General features: G+C 32.9%; 1 protein-coding gene across 1 annotated transcript; it reads right to left on the reverse strand.

Annotated features, from left to right (window-relative positions):
* Positions 1-10,304: 10,304 nt before the first annotated feature.
* LOC146953300 (NAC domain-containing protein 40-like) lies at positions 10,305-11,898 on the reverse strand. Its single transcript, XM_085741398.1, has 3 exons — positions 11,488-11,898; positions 11,178-11,384; positions 10,305-10,421 (listed from the first exon to the last, which is right to left on the reverse strand). The coding sequence occupies exons 1-3, from the start codon at positions 11,896-11,898 to the stop codon at positions 10,305-10,307; spliced, it is 735 nt and encodes a 244-aa protein (XP_085597524.1).
* Between the last annotated feature and the right edge of the window lie 1,480 nt (positions 11,899-13,378).

Consider the following 13,378-nt stretch of genomic DNA (forward strand, 5'->3'; position numbering starts at 1 on the left):
ATCCCTTGAGTTAGGACCCTCTTTTTAAACTACAGCCCCCTAATTCCTTAGGTGGTCTAATAATCATCAAAGGTTTAAACACGTTAACCTAATATCACTAACAAACGATTATCCATTCCTAGACTAACCATGTTTATTAGAACAATTCAATTAGGTCTAAGTCGAAAGCTATGGTCAGTAGTCATTCGTTCTCACAAAATCATGTTTATATTTGATCAGGATATAAAAAGCATTAAGAACAATTGAATTGAATGAAAACTAGAATATCATTAATAAGTAATAGAGTTTCACAGCAACATGTATCAATTAGGGTTACATAGATTCATCTCTGACCTAATCTCTGAGAGATTTAGCTACTCATAATCGAGTTTACAAATAGCATAATCAATGAAATAATTAAAACATACATGAATTGGTAAAAGGATGAAGAAATCGCCCTTCTAGCCGTCTCTGATGTCTCAAAATCGCACTTTGCTCTCCAAAATCGTAACCCTTGTTCTTCAGATTGAGTGCAGTATTTATAGAAGTCATGGGCCTGACCCATCAAAATCGCGCCGCGCCATGTATATAGGCGTGCCGCGATTTCCTCTTTACAGGAAGTGTGTAATTTTGCTTCAAAAATCGCAGCACGGCTTGAAATTGGCGTGGCGCGATTTCCTTCGAACAGACTTCAAATTTTAAGCTTTTTGCACTCCAGAACAGTATAAATTGCATGAGAACTCTATCAAAATGTCACAATAAGTCCCTAATATTACGTAATGACAGGATGTCATCAGTCACATACTAATTAAAAATCTTAAAAACAGATAATAATAATTATCCTTCAAATTCAACATCATAAAAATCTTAAACTGTTGCAGCGGAAAATAGTTCAACATAATAAAAGTCTTGGCGCACAGGCCTTATCAGAAATCTCATAAGTCTTAGTTAATGTTTTTCATAAAAGTTCATGAAAGCAAGCCCCACCCCGTTACATATCAGAGCACCTAGACACAAAGTGAGGAGTCCACTCACGAACGCCTCTAGTCTTTAATACCTGCACATTACCCACGGTCGAGGCAACATATACGCAGAAGGGGTGAGATTTCACAGTCAATAAATTAAACATATAATTCATCAAAGTGCATTTAACAACATAAATCATCATTTACATATAAAACATTTATCATTTAGCATTATATCAAATCATATTCAATTATCATTTTCAAATATCATCATTAGTTCGTAAACAATTATCAACTCTAATTCATAAGCAAAAATCATCATCAAATCATAATCAAACATCATTATCAAAATATCATCATCAGGGCATCATGAACATCAACAACAATTATCATTTATCACCTAATAATCATCATAAGACATCATGTTCAGCTTAACACTTGACTCAACAACACGACCCAACTTGACCGAACAACTCTTATCAACTTAACAACTTATCATCAACGACAAATGCAACAACAACAACTTTAACATCAACGAAAAATGCAACGACGACAACTTCAACATCAACGACAAATGCAACGACAACAACTTCAACTTAACATCGTACATATGCATGTGGTACCAGCCAACAACATAAATGAGCGTAATTAGGCTCTTCAACTTGTGAGCACAAAGGCTACCGGGCCTAAAGCCCCCAACTTTAATGAGCACAAAGGCTGCCGGGCCTAAAGCCCCCAACTTTAATGAGTATGCAATGGACTCAATCTTCCTACAACTTAGACAACAATGTGAACATCTTGTACAACTCCATAATCATGGACAACTTCTTTAATTCTTGCAACTTAGACCGACTCATGCAACTTCAAGACATTAACAATCAACAACAACAAACAACAACAATTACAGCATGTAACAGTGCTTAAATAACATATCATCATTAAAGGGAATGAATCATATCAACTTATCATCATAAAGCATCATAAATAATACTTATACATCATCACTACTAATCTCAGTCACCTAAACAGACTTCTGGAACTTCTAAAAGTATCCTAGACAACCCTCATTCTTACTTCTAAGATCAACTCATGACTACACGTGCGAAAGGATCGCATCGGAACAATTTTGGGCAACTAACAGTGTTACTCGCAGTGGCGAGTGGTCCTGCTCGCAGTTGCGAGCTCAATGGTCTGGCTCGCAGTGGCGAGCGATGTTACTCGCAGTTGCGAGTGTCTTGGGGTAGCCCGCAGTTGCGAGTGTTTCTGCTCGCAGTTGCGAACAATGAATGTCAGTACGGCCAGAAACCTAAAAATCACAACTTTTCATCTATCCTCATGGTTCTTTCATCCAAATAGCATCTAATTATCATCTTAGGCAATATCTAAGGTCTGTACACTAATTTTGTATCAATCTAACATCTTTTCATGGTTTAATCATCAAATCGGTCATTTAACCCTAATCCCAATTCTCACCAACTCTCAACCTAATCATGTTAAATTCAATTCTCAGAACCATACCCTTAATTATATTGAAAGCTAGTCTCACCCTTACCTGGTTATTGCAGAAAATCGCAGCTTTCCTCTTGTTCTCCTCTCTTCTGACTTTTTCTCCCTTTTTGTCCAAAAACGTACGTTCTGCCTAAAACTTTTCTCAATCTAACTCCTTTTATTTATAAACTCACTTCTAATTTCTCTTTACACCTCTAAGAATACTCTTTTCACATCACAACCCAAATTCTAATATTTTTATTTTATTTCTCATATCTTATTTTATTTAATAATAAAATAAGTCACACCAACATCATAACTTCACAAAACATATTCTTCACATAAATTATCTATAATTCATATAAACCACTCAGCTTCGTGAATCATATAATTCACACATATAAATTATGTAAATCACTTAAATCATAAATCGTATAAGCATATATTTACAAATATATTCTAAACCTCATTGAATCAATTAAATAATTAAGACGGGCGTTACATCGCCGTCAAGGGTTTCCATTAAAATCTAGTCTCTGGTCTAGATCTGTTTGTGATTCCAGAAATTGATGGAGAGAGGTAAAACTCTAACTGGACGGGGATAGTGTCCCGACGGTGATGGAGGTGTGCTGGTGTTGTGCACAGCAAGGAAAGAATCCAATTACACAATCGAACTTTGATTGGTGCAGTATGTGATCAAGAAACAAGCTTTGGTTGGTGCAACACGTGATTGGTGCAATTGGAACAAAGGCAATTGGATAAACATAAACATTATTGTTGCCTCCTTTGTTTTTTCTTCAATTGTTGATGTAATGAACATAGAAAGAATACCCTATGCTGGTCCAAAGCATCACGATTCTGCTACCAATGTTATGTATTAGATGGATACAAATTACTGGTGTGCGGGGTCTGTTAGGCTCGAAGGGCTGATAACGCCTGCTGTGATTTGTCGCAGGGGCTGTTGGTACGTGAATCTTATTTGTGTTGGCAGTCGATTCAGACACCATCCCTCAAAAGATTGGCTCATGCTTGTCTCTGCTTAATTGGTTCGTTCAATTCATATTATTGAGTAGATATGTCAGAAAAGACGGTTTCCTCTCTGGTGGCAAGCTTTAGCTCGGATTCCCAACCTACCGTCGTCGTCATCCTCAAGGTTGTCATCGTTCTTTAAGGTCTGATAAGGGACGTACTGTGGTGTTGATCCGGATGTTTCTAGATGGTGGTTGCGATTCTGGGCTATAACTTCCAGTATTCCTCCCCGCGCCGGAAGGAGAGTCTTATTTGGTAGGTACTTTGGGGCTCGAAAGAGCGTTTATCTTGCTGTGCTTTGGAGGGAGAGGATGGTACGTGGATCTGCTCCGTGTTGACGGTTGGTCCCTTCACCGCACCTCTACTTAAGAGGATGTTATAATCCACTTGTGTTGTTTTTTAATTTTCATATTACCCGTTTGGGTAGACCTCCATTTTGTGGATAAACTGGTTAGGTTTATGTCCCCAAGTTTTTTTTTTTATTTTTGTATTTTTCCCTTTTTTTAAAAATATATTTATGAGCATATGACATATTAGAGTTGGGTACCGACTTAGTTGTGAGCCACTCTTTTTATGTCTTTTACTCTGGCCTTATAAAATAATGTTTCCCTTCACAACTCTATTTCTACTAATTCACCTATTAATTAATTAATTAATAATTAGAATGGGAAGTAACTATCATTCTATTAATTAAATTAAACAATGAAAAAAAAACACTACCCATAGATCCTCCCTCCATAACTCTCTTTCGAATGAATTCAACTTTTAATTAATAATTAACTTAAAATAAATTGAAAAATAGGCTATATGACTCACTCCCTCTCACATTACTAATTATACATAATACATATTTCTTCTAATTTAAGAATTAATTAAATAGTCATCATCATAATATTCCCAATACCTTCATAATAAATCATGTAGAAAAAGATGAAAATGACTATCCCACTAACCTTTCAAAAAAAAAAAACTATCCCGCTAACCACATAAAAACCAAGAAAATAAAAACCACCTTGTAACCAAAAAAAAAAACCCCAAGAAAATAACCCATGTTTGCCCACCACATAAATAAAATTAAAATCATTTCATTTATAATTAATTATAATCCTACAAATCTCTCTTTTAATTATTAATTAATAAAAAATCACTTATTTTCTCTACCATCACATCATTTACTTAATTAAATTAAAAAATAAATAAAAAAGTAAAAAAAATGAAAAACATCTACAACTTACGTTTACCACTAAAAACAAAAAATTAGGAAAAACAGAATACAAACTATGGATTAAAAAAACTACCCATGTTTATTCTCAACTCCTGCAACCTTGAACCCATTTCATTCCACTACTTTTCATGTAAAAAAATAAATAAATAATCACTTGCACTAACCCATTTAATTTTTAAACTACATATAAGTAGTGGTTCCCTCATATACCACAAAACCATACGGTGCAATTTGTGCACATTATAAAGTCATAACCAACCCTTCAAACAAACGTTATAACCATCAACTCCCTGCAACAAAGACAACAAGCATTGACGACTCTTTCGAGTTCATATAGTACCACGGACAAATGCTTGAAAGTGGGGGTGAATTCGACCGCAAACACAGTAATTAACGAATTCACATGCACTAACTGATCAACTGATTAATTAGCCATTTCTGGCCCACATCAAGCAAACATACAAACGAGGCACATTGAGGATGACATATGAACTCGACCGCCAACACGGTAACGAATATCACACACCCACAATTTACTGTGACAAAGATGCAAATTCACGGCCATTTCTAGCCCCACAATCCATCTTTGTACATGTGCTTATTTTAAATTTAAAAAAATTGAAATTTATTTGACCACAACATAACCACAATCCTATAAATCTCTTAATCTATGGTTCTTCTTTTCTTTCTCCATCTTATATCATTTAATTCACTTCTATAAATTACCAACAATCCCCTCAAAAAATTATAGTTACCAAGAATAATACCAAAAAAAAAAAAAACGTATTTGTTCATCAATCATCACACACTTTTTAAATTGAACTCACAACTAATATCATAGACATTCGTACCAATATATTAAAAAACTCTATGTTTAAAGTATACCTACTATTAAAAGTAACTCTACAAATATTGCCTGGGCGTTGCCCGGGTAGAGGTCTAGTAATATGTGTATTTATGTGAGTGCTTCATAGATAAGAAGTTGTGATCTCGCACGTTGAAAAAAAAGTAAATCCTTAAATTAAGTATTGGAAGGCCTAATTTAGTTTTTTTTTTTGAAAGAGGAAGGCCTAATTTAGATGTTTTGTAAAGAAATCCGCAATTTGATTATGAGTAAGTGATAGATAAAAGGTGGCTGATATCGGCATGAACCTTTACCTCATTGTGGACATTTTTTTTGTCTCAACCCTAGTAGCGGATAACATTGGATGACTTAGTTTTTGGTGATATAGTTCTTATCTCGCTCTCTTAATCAATCATTATTTCTCATTTAAATAATTTATTTTAATCATTCATCCATCATTCTCTCTCATCTAAAATACACTAATGTCACCAAAAAAACTATGTCACCCAAGTGAAATCCCTCTGATAACTAGGTAAAAAGAGAGAACCAACTAAATAAGAGGAGAAAGTAAAACAAATAAAGAAGAAGAAACAACCATATTAAACAATCACAATAAACAATGAAACCAACAAACTAGAAATTCAACCGCAAAAATTTATGACCCAAAAGTCAAATGAGAAGAGGGGAGAAGAGAAACCCGAAAAGGAGGAGATGAGAGAGCAACAACCAAAGAATGAACGATAACCATATTAAGAAAAGGTGAGAGGAACAACACGAGAGAAAGAGAGCAAAAACCATATTAAATGGTCACAATAAGGAGAGAAACCAACGCGCAAGAAAGAAATCCAACAACATAATTTCTATACCAAAAATTCAAATAGAAAGAGAAGCAAACAAAGAAAGAGTAGCGATCACTAGAGAGAGAGAGAGAGAGAGAGAGAGAGAGAGAGAGAGAGAGAGAGAGAGAGAGAGAGAGAGAGAGAGAGAGAGAGAGAGAGAGAGAGAGAGAGAGAGAGAGAGAGAGAGAGAGAGAGAGAGAGAGAGAGATCAACCAGCCAGAAAGCCAACAACAAAAATTCAAGACTCAAAACTTGTAACAAAGGCCACAATGAAAAAGTAAAGTCACGCCACACCAGAACATCACAAACTCATTGTAGCTCAAACTATACATGCTGACGAAGAATCACACCGAAAAAACATAAAAATTATGATGATATTCCCAAAATTTTGGAACTCACCAATGGAATAGTAGCAAAGCAGTTAAAGGAAGATCAAAACAAGTTCTAGATACTACATTAACAATATGAATTTATAGAGAAAAAGAGAGAAGAGAAAAATAGAAGTAGGCTAGGGTTCCAACATAACGCAATTGACTAAATAATGACTTGATATCTCAAACTAAACATTAATCTTTATTTATAGAGACACAAAAACTCAATAATAAAAAGAATCATGATAATAAGTAATATAAAATCTACTTTTAAAAACAAGTATTATGAAGTTTAATCCTTAGAGATATTTGAAATGCTCTAATATAATATCAAAGATATATTCTAATATTCAAACGGGGTCAACCAATTCAATATATTCCATCATTTTGTAAAAAAAGGAGGATGGCTAGTTGTGCATCATGATACAACTGGAGAGAAAGGGTATTGTACGAGAGAGGTAACTGATATTGCATGTGTTAAATGAATTTACTAGCATTTGTATAGCTAAAAAAAATCTTGATTTAAAGGGATAGGATGAAAATGAAAGGGGAAGGCAATGTGATACGGTAAAGTACTTAAGCTATCACAATGGCTCACTGAGTTAAAATTTGAATAGGTTGTGCGATGGTAATGAGGGGATATAGAGGCAACAATTACATACTTAGAAGGGTGTTTGAAGAGGAAAAAGAGATTAGGAGCAACAACATGACTATATGTTCATAGCATGGGAGGAGTAAAGTTGTGGACGATGAAAGATCTCATCATAATTCTAAGAGATTGATTGTAGGCGAGGTAAAGAGGGAACTAGGACTAGAATCAAAAGTGAATTTCAAATTGTAGCAAATGTTCGATATAGTTCTAGAGAGTGAGGATAGAATAGAATATGGGAAGAGAGTTAACCTAGAAAATGGAAAGTGTGAAAAAAAACCTATATATATATATATATATATATATATATATATATATATATATAGAGAGAGAGAGAGAGAGAGAGAGAGAGAGAGAGAGAGAGAGAGAGAGAGAGAGAGAGAGAATAAGGTATTAGAACTTGTAACGGTAAATTCTTAAAGGACTTTTTAAGAACAATAGTAAAATTGCATATAGTATAGTCTATAGTACCACCCGCAAAAATAATAATCTACATAGAATTTGCCTCAAATGGTATAAAAAAGTAAATAATCATGCATACATAAATACATCCATACATTTATCATAATATAATGAGATAACCATACAAAAAGTTACAAGGCCAGCCGATATTCTTGATTTAAATTATAAATAATGAGAGTGCTATAAGCCTCTGAAAATACAAGGCAGCCATTCACATTTGTTAGCTTCTAACATAACAGAACACAAGATGAGATTTGTTGAAGTCTCATCTTGATCTCATGCATCAGATCATTCAAATACAGCTAGCTAGAGATGTATCAAGTAAACTATCATATATATATATATATATATATATATATATATATATATATATATATATATATATATATCCACACATAATCAATTATTCTAAAATCACTTCCCAAATATCATTCTCATACTCAATAATAATCACTTCCCAAATCATTCTAATACACGCTAATTTTCTTTCACAATTTCGTATAAAAACCATGTATTTAATATCAATCCATAAAAACAATATTACTAGCTACCAAAACATAGAACAAGCACACCCTAAGAATAACTGAAAAAAAGGCATATTAACCACAAATTTAAACTCTAGTAACCAAGAACCAACATGAAGTGTTCGATAGAAAAGAACCAACACGAGAATAAAATAAGCATAACAGAGATGATGATATTATATTGAATGTGTGATAAGAATAAACATGATAGGATTATAAATGAAACACTAGAGAGAGTTGGGTTATCTCCTATCATAGAAAAGATGGTAGAAATTCGGCTTAGCTGGAGCATGTAAAGGAAATACTTATAAATTTTGTACTAAAGAGAGTAAATTAGATGGAGAGTAGTCAAATCACTAGAAGAAGGGGAAATCTGAAGAAAAAAAATTATAAGGGAAACTATTAAAAAAGATAAAAAGATCTAGAGAATCTATATAATCGATTGGACTTAATTGGATAAGGTTTGCTTGTTGATGTAGTAAGTGGTTCAAAACATGACATGCCCTCACAATTTCCAATACTTGTCTCAAGTAGTTAGCCGATGGAAGCTAAAAGAGTTCTAACTAGAAAGTCTGGGATTCAAATTTTAAAAACCAACTTAATCATTAATCTACTAACAACAAACATATTTGTTATGTTCAAATAACATAACATACATACAAATATAGCTCAAGAACCATGACTTCAATGAAACTTACAAACTATACTTCAAGTTAAGAGCATATAGCACATTCACAAAACAATTATGAACCTCGAAATATTCAACAATTACAAAATTCAAAGCAAAACACATACATCATGAACAATTTTTATCCTATTATAATTGGCTCAAAGACACCACAAAAGATTACTCCATCTGGTGAAATGCTAACAACACATTGTTGAACAATCTATGTTTACTTTACTTTTTAAAAAACATTTTAATAGTATCTCATAAATGAGTCATTTGAAAAAACGTGTACAACTTTATAGGAAAATAAACCAATAACAAAAAGAGTGTTCAACAATAGGTAAAAGTTTGCATTGCTAGCATTCCTCTTTCAAAAGATATAGAGTATGAAGCATCCATTACTAGTTTTCAAAAGTTTTCAATATAACCAATAAATCATTTGGAAATCATTTGAGTACTAACTTCAAACTTTTGGCTATAAGAAAAACCAAGTAGAAATACGACGGCTCGAAAAAACATAGTAGACATACCACAAATGAAGCAATCATATAAGCTATAGAACTACATCAAACACAAAAATTTCAAAAAGGAAGTGCAAAACAATTTGTCCCTAATCACACCAAATGACAAGAGGGCTAGTACAAGCCCTTGGGCAAAGGCATAACCATAACAAAAATAGTCTAGCTCAACAAAATAACATAATCAAAGACAAACAATCAATTATGATAGGATACTATGTCGGCATTTGATCAATTAAGCCAACCCAAGTAAAGGGAAAAGGCGTTTTCCATTGTTGTATATCCGTACTCACAGATTTATCTGATTTTTCTCCTTAATAGGATAGGGAATGCTATGTATACTTAGATATTGGAGTTGGTTATTTCAACATGCTATTTATAAAGAATAAGTATACTGTCAACGAAACAAGACAGTATACTCATCCTTTATAAATAACATGTTGAAATAACCAACTCCAATATCTAAGTATAACAAAATTCCTCTCGTGCAAAATTGCCTTTCATAAGGCATTGAACAAAAATCTGCACGCCCAAAACAAAGAAGAAAAATGATGAATAATTTCTTAAATACGACTCAAGAGTTTAACATGCAAAGATCTTATAATAACTACTTTATTATTATTGAGGCGTGAACATTCCATGACAATTGCCTCAACCACATCAGAAAATAAATTCCATCAATTGAGTTCTAAGAGGGTCATCAACCCATTTTGAATACAAATGTCTTAAAAACCAGTAAATTTAAACAAAATCAGCAATCTCAATAAAATCTTCCTCCATAATTGCAAGCTTAAGTTGCTCTGGTGTCATAGCTTCCATGTGGAAGACAACACAATGAAGAAATGCAATATAACTCGCCTGATAAACACCAAAAACAAACAAAACAATTCAATACTTCAGCAATACCTTATTGTCTCTACCATAAAATGAAATGAAAAGTTGCATTGTCAAAAACTGACAACAACAACGACGACAACAATAACAATAATATTAATAATAATGAATTTATAACAACAAAAAATTTAAAGAAAAATAAAAAGGACGTCATTTGAAGAATTTGGTTAGAATAACTGCATTAACTAATCAGTTGATATATGTTTTGAGAATCATCACTTAATTTCTAAACACAAACAAAACAATTGAAATTTTTACATGTTACATTCAGTAGGAAAGATTGAGGCAATCAAAAAATACCATCACATGAATGAATTGAGTTGTAAAATTTTAGAAATTTTACAAAATTAATTGCAAAGAAGATCAACAACATTAATTGATTGACTCCCAATTAGCCTACAAAATTGACACAAGTGTGAATCAAACCTAAAAAGTTGAAATTAAACGAAAATTTTGATAAAGTTTATCTACACTATCAATGATTGTGATGCAATAGCCACAATTAACGTGACTGCGATTTAAAAATTGGCCTTATAGACATCAAAATCATTGATGTTGTGACCCACATTCAATCGCAGCATTTTATTAAAATTTATGCCCAATAGCAGTCAAATACATATGCAACACAAAAAACAATTATGATTTATGACACATTCAACTATTCTTAAATTCTAACAGACAACAAAATATTAAGAGAGATCAAAATGAAATATATTTTACCTGCAAATACAATGCATCACCTTGCTCAGCAGCAGGACCAGCAGCAGAAGCAGAACCAGCACCAACACCAGCCCCCATAGGTTTCTCAGTGACACCAGAGTCATCGCCAGCAGCATCGCGTTCTTCAACATCAGATAAGGCTTCGAACTCACCATCCAGATCCATCCCTGGTGGGCAATCAAAAACACGGCAAACCACAAAAGGAGCCTGCACAATTATTTATGAAAAAAAGTTAGTAGTTACCAATGCATAAATTAATCATCGATGAAATAATGAACAGAGGAAAAGTTAGTTTTCGCAAATGCCATACCTGAGGCTTGTTAACAAGAGTGTACTCGTACATAGTCCAGGTAGTTTTAATTGCGTCCTGAGGGGAATTTCCTATGTAAAACATAAAAAGAGACTTATTTCCCACCAACATGTTATCAGCTCCAACAGTAATTTCTCGAACAGCTCCCTTCTGGATCCAAAATCCAGTTTTACAATGCCTCCTCGACTCATCAACTTTTGCAGTGAAGCAGTAAAACTCCCTTGGGTGACGGAAGAAAAAGGACTGAGAAAGATTCAATTCATACGGGTCATACTGGTACAGGTTCAACTCCTTAATCAAGTCAGAACCATTGAAATTCTGAACATCTTCATTGTTTTTGTTGGCAAGGTAGTAGCTAACAAGGAGCTCATCAGAAGGGACGAAGCCAACACCAGGTGGAAGCAATTCCATTGCAGCTGAAAGGAAAGAGAAAATTGGAGAGGTTTTGGGTTTAAGGGTTTTAGAGAGGATAACGCAAATGGTGAAAAATGAGAGAGTGTGACTCTGTTTTTATAGTTGAAATTCTGCAAGAAAGGAAATCTTGTCACATAAGCTTCATCTGAGGGACGTGGCATTTTCTAATTGACTATGATGACAAATTTTTCATTTCACGGTTTTTTTTAATCCCATTTAGGAAGAAACCATCACGCGTCATACGATTGTGTAACTTGCTGTAAAATCCCCTTTGACCATATCCTTTTTCAGACATTTTTTTTTTACACATTCCAGTTTTTAGATTTTTTTTTGTATGATTGTTGTACCCGTATCCTTTTTGGGATAATTGTTTTTTGCACATTCCTTTTTGGGATAAAAAAATCTTTTTTGTTTGGTATAATTGTTTTACCCATATCCTTTTTGAGATATTTTCTTTTTTCTTACACATTCTATTTTGGGGGATAAAATTTTTTATTTTTTTTGGTATAATTGTTTTACTTGTATCCTTTTTGGGAATTTTTTTTGACACATTCCTTTTTTTGGATAAAAAATCATTTTATTTTTTTGATATAAATGTTTTACCCTATCTTTTTTGGGATATTTTTTTATACCTTCTTGTTTGGGGATAAAAATTCATCTTTTTTTCTTGTATAAGTTACTTTTGAAATAAACATAAAAATTCATTCCCCCTAAAAAAATTCATCTTTAACGTTAGATAAATTATTATTATGATTTTAATTCATGATTCAGAACTTATTGTAGTTAAAATAGTTAAAATGCACATGAGTCCAACGGCATCTTTTAGGAGTTTAATAATATGAAGTTGTTGATCTTAATGGAGTTGATTGTTCTCAAGAATTTTCTTTTTAGTGATTCTTTTGGGTGCAAATTAAGTGAAATTTTATATCCTAGTAGTTAGTAGATAAATTAGTGGTTACCTTAGGGTATGTTTGTTTTAAGTTATATTTGTTGATTTCTGGGAATAAAATGATAGAAATATATATATATATATCTATGTTTGTTACAAGTTTACTAAATTTTATTCTCGGGTATAAAATATTCCTGGGAATAGAAAAAATTTCCCAAAGAAAATGATGGGAATAAAATTCCCATGGAAATAAATTCATATGTAATTACCTATTATAATCCTTATTTTTATGGTTCCTAGAAATATTATAAAGTTAACAAACATATTTTTTCTAAATACCTTGGAATAGAATTCTCATCTTTATATTCCAAGGAATGTTATTCCTAGGAATAGATTTGGTAAACTTGAAACAAACACACCCTTACTCTTGAATAGAATTCTTTCAGTATGACTTAGTTCACGAACTGAATCGTGTATATGAGATATGCGGGGAAACTTTATCCTAACCTATCAAATACACTTTTTTTTAAAGAACTATCAAACACACTTATGGACCTAATGATAATTTATTTGAATTTTCTAACCAAA

Source organism: Medicago sativa, chromosome 1 (assembly GCF_051527215.1).
Source record: "Medicago sativa cultivar Bolivia chromosome 1, Bolivia_mono, whole genome shotgun sequence".
Classification (NCBI taxonomy): Eukaryota; Viridiplantae; Streptophyta; class Magnoliopsida; order Fabales; family Fabaceae; genus Medicago; species Medicago sativa.

Bases quoted from the DNA above. Each gene is read 5' to 3' on its own strand.
- LOC146953300 (XM_085741398.1), bottom strand. From the start codon at position 11,898: ATGGAATTGCTTCCACCTGGTGTTGGCTTCGTCCCTTCTGATGAGCTC. The intron at 11,385-11,487 runs GTATGGCATTTG...ATAATTGTGCAG, and splicing joins CTCTTGTTAACAAGCCTCAG to GCTCCTTTTGTGGTTTGCCG. The intron at 10,422-11,177 runs GTAAAATATATT...GGTGTTTATCAG, and splicing joins GTGATGCATTGTATTTGCAG to GCGAGTTATATTGCATTTCT.